General features: G+C 38.8%; 1 protein-coding gene across 1 annotated transcript in view; it reads left to right on the top strand.

Annotated features, from left to right (window-relative positions):
- sfmbt2 (Scm like with four mbt domains 2) overlaps positions 1-880 on the top strand; it is a gene marked incomplete at its 5' end in the record, with an annotated part of 10,100 nt that extends 9,220 nt beyond the window's left edge. The window contains one exon of the mRNA XM_007540722.2: positions 319-880. Coding sequence (XP_007540784.2) covers positions 319-456 — 138 coding nt within the window. The remainder of the gene's footprint in view (positions 1-318) is intronic.
- Positions 881-1,918: the final 1,038 nt, after the last annotated feature.

The following is a 1,918-nucleotide window of genomic DNA, read 5'->3' as shown; positions in this document are numbered from 1 at the left end:
TTTACTGAGGTAAATGAAGAGCTGCGGCGGCCATCTTTACTGAGGTAAATGAAGAGCTGCGGCGGCCATCTTTACTGAGGTAAATGAAGAGCTGCGGCGGCCATCTTTACTGAGGTAAATGAAGAGCTGAGGCGGCCATCTTTACTGTTGGGTGGTTCTGGGATCGTAAACTGTTCACCAGGAATAAAAAACATTTCTAAAGGTGACATAAGGAATGGAAACAGAGGAAGTGTGTTTAACGTGTCCACGTTCATGCCGCTAATCTGAGCAGAATAATCCCGTGTCTGGATTATGAGGCCTGTGTCCTGTGGTTTGCAGGACATCGACGGCCAGGCGCTGCTGCTGCTCACGCTGCCCACCGTCCAGGAGTGCATGGACCTGAAGCTGGGCCCGGCCATCAAGCTGTGCCACCAGATCGAGCGCGTTAAGGTCGCCTTCTACAAGCAGTTCGCCTGAAGCTGCTGTCGCCACATTACCACAACAAATTAGTTCATTTCTGTTTTTGTTTGAATCTGTTGAACCTGAAGCACAAAGAGGAAGAGACGATCGCTCGAAGAATTTATTTTGGTGTTGTTCCTGTTCAGTTTGCTCTGCCGATCTGTGAAGAAATGTTTAATTTCCTTTTTATTCGGAGGGAAATCTCGGCTTATTTCTGTTCGTCTGATTGGTTCCCTAAACATTTAATCCTAAAGTCGTAAGGAGTAATATATTGTGAGGTATTTATTATTTCCTGGTATGTAAGGAGAATCTGGAACGCTTGATTTACTGCACTCTCTCCTTATTGTTACAGAAAAGAGAAAAATTATCTAAGCTATTTTGTGTCCATCTATGCAATTGTGCTGCAGATATTTTTGATAAAATAAAATTCTATGGATTTGTAGTTTTAGCTGTTTTTCTATGATGCGTGGGGAAATGATTATTGATGCCATTTTAGTCTTTATTTACCTGAGCAGTTCATTTTATAATTGTGTTCTAGAAACAAGAAAATCACCTTTGACCTTTCCAACAAGGTCAAAGGTGATCTGACCAAAGCTTCTGGCATCAGACTTTCTGTGAATTGTACGATTTTGTTTATCTGCTGTGAAAAAGTGAGGTTTTGTTTTTCAAATTCATATTTTGTACCATTTTATGTATTAGTTTGTAAATGTCACAGTTTCAAACTAAATATTTAAATAGCTAAATATTTAGCTTGCTAACTAAATAGCAGCTGACACTGATAAGTCACACGAAGAGTTTATATCAATGTTCGCAAGAACCAGCTTTTATTTTGGTAGTCCACTTCCGGTTACTGGCAAGTAAATTTGCATATTAGCGAAATATTTATCTGGGATCCAAATATGTAGTTTGAGGCATAAAAATGAGCTTTCCAATGAAATATTTAGCTTCTAACCTAATGTTTAGTTTGGAGCTCTTTAGCTTAAAGCTAACTGTTAGCCTCTCAGTCAGATCAGACCAAACTGAAGCTAAAAGCTAACTGTTAGCTTCGCAGGGAGCATGGCGTCGTGTTGTTCTGCTTCAGTGGAGAAAAACTCACCAGTTTCTAACTTCACGGTCTGAGGAGGAGGAAGAGCCGAGGTCTGCTGGTTGGAAAGCCGAACGCCTTTAACCTTTAACCCTCCGTCTCTACGTCACTGATCTGTCTGTGATGTAGATAATATGATGTAGATATGATGTAGATATGATGTAGATAATATGATGTAGATAACATGATGTAGATAACATGATGTAGATAACATGATGTAGATAATATGATGTAGATATGATGTAGATAACATGATGTAGATAACATGATGTAGATAACATGATGTAGATAACATGATGTAGATAATATGATGTAGATATGATGTAGATATGATGTAGATATGATGTAGATAATATGATGTAGATATGATGTAGATAACATGATGTAGATAATATG

Source organism: Poecilia formosa, unplaced genomic scaffold (genome assembly GCF_000485575.1).
Source record: "Poecilia formosa unplaced genomic scaffold, Poecilia_formosa-5.1.2 Scaffold556, whole genome shotgun sequence".
NCBI lineage: Eukaryota > Metazoa > Chordata > Actinopteri > Cyprinodontiformes > Poeciliidae > Poecilia > Poecilia formosa.
The sequence above is the reverse complement of the archived record's forward strand: the minus strand, read 5'-3'. Positions and strand labels throughout refer to the sequence as shown.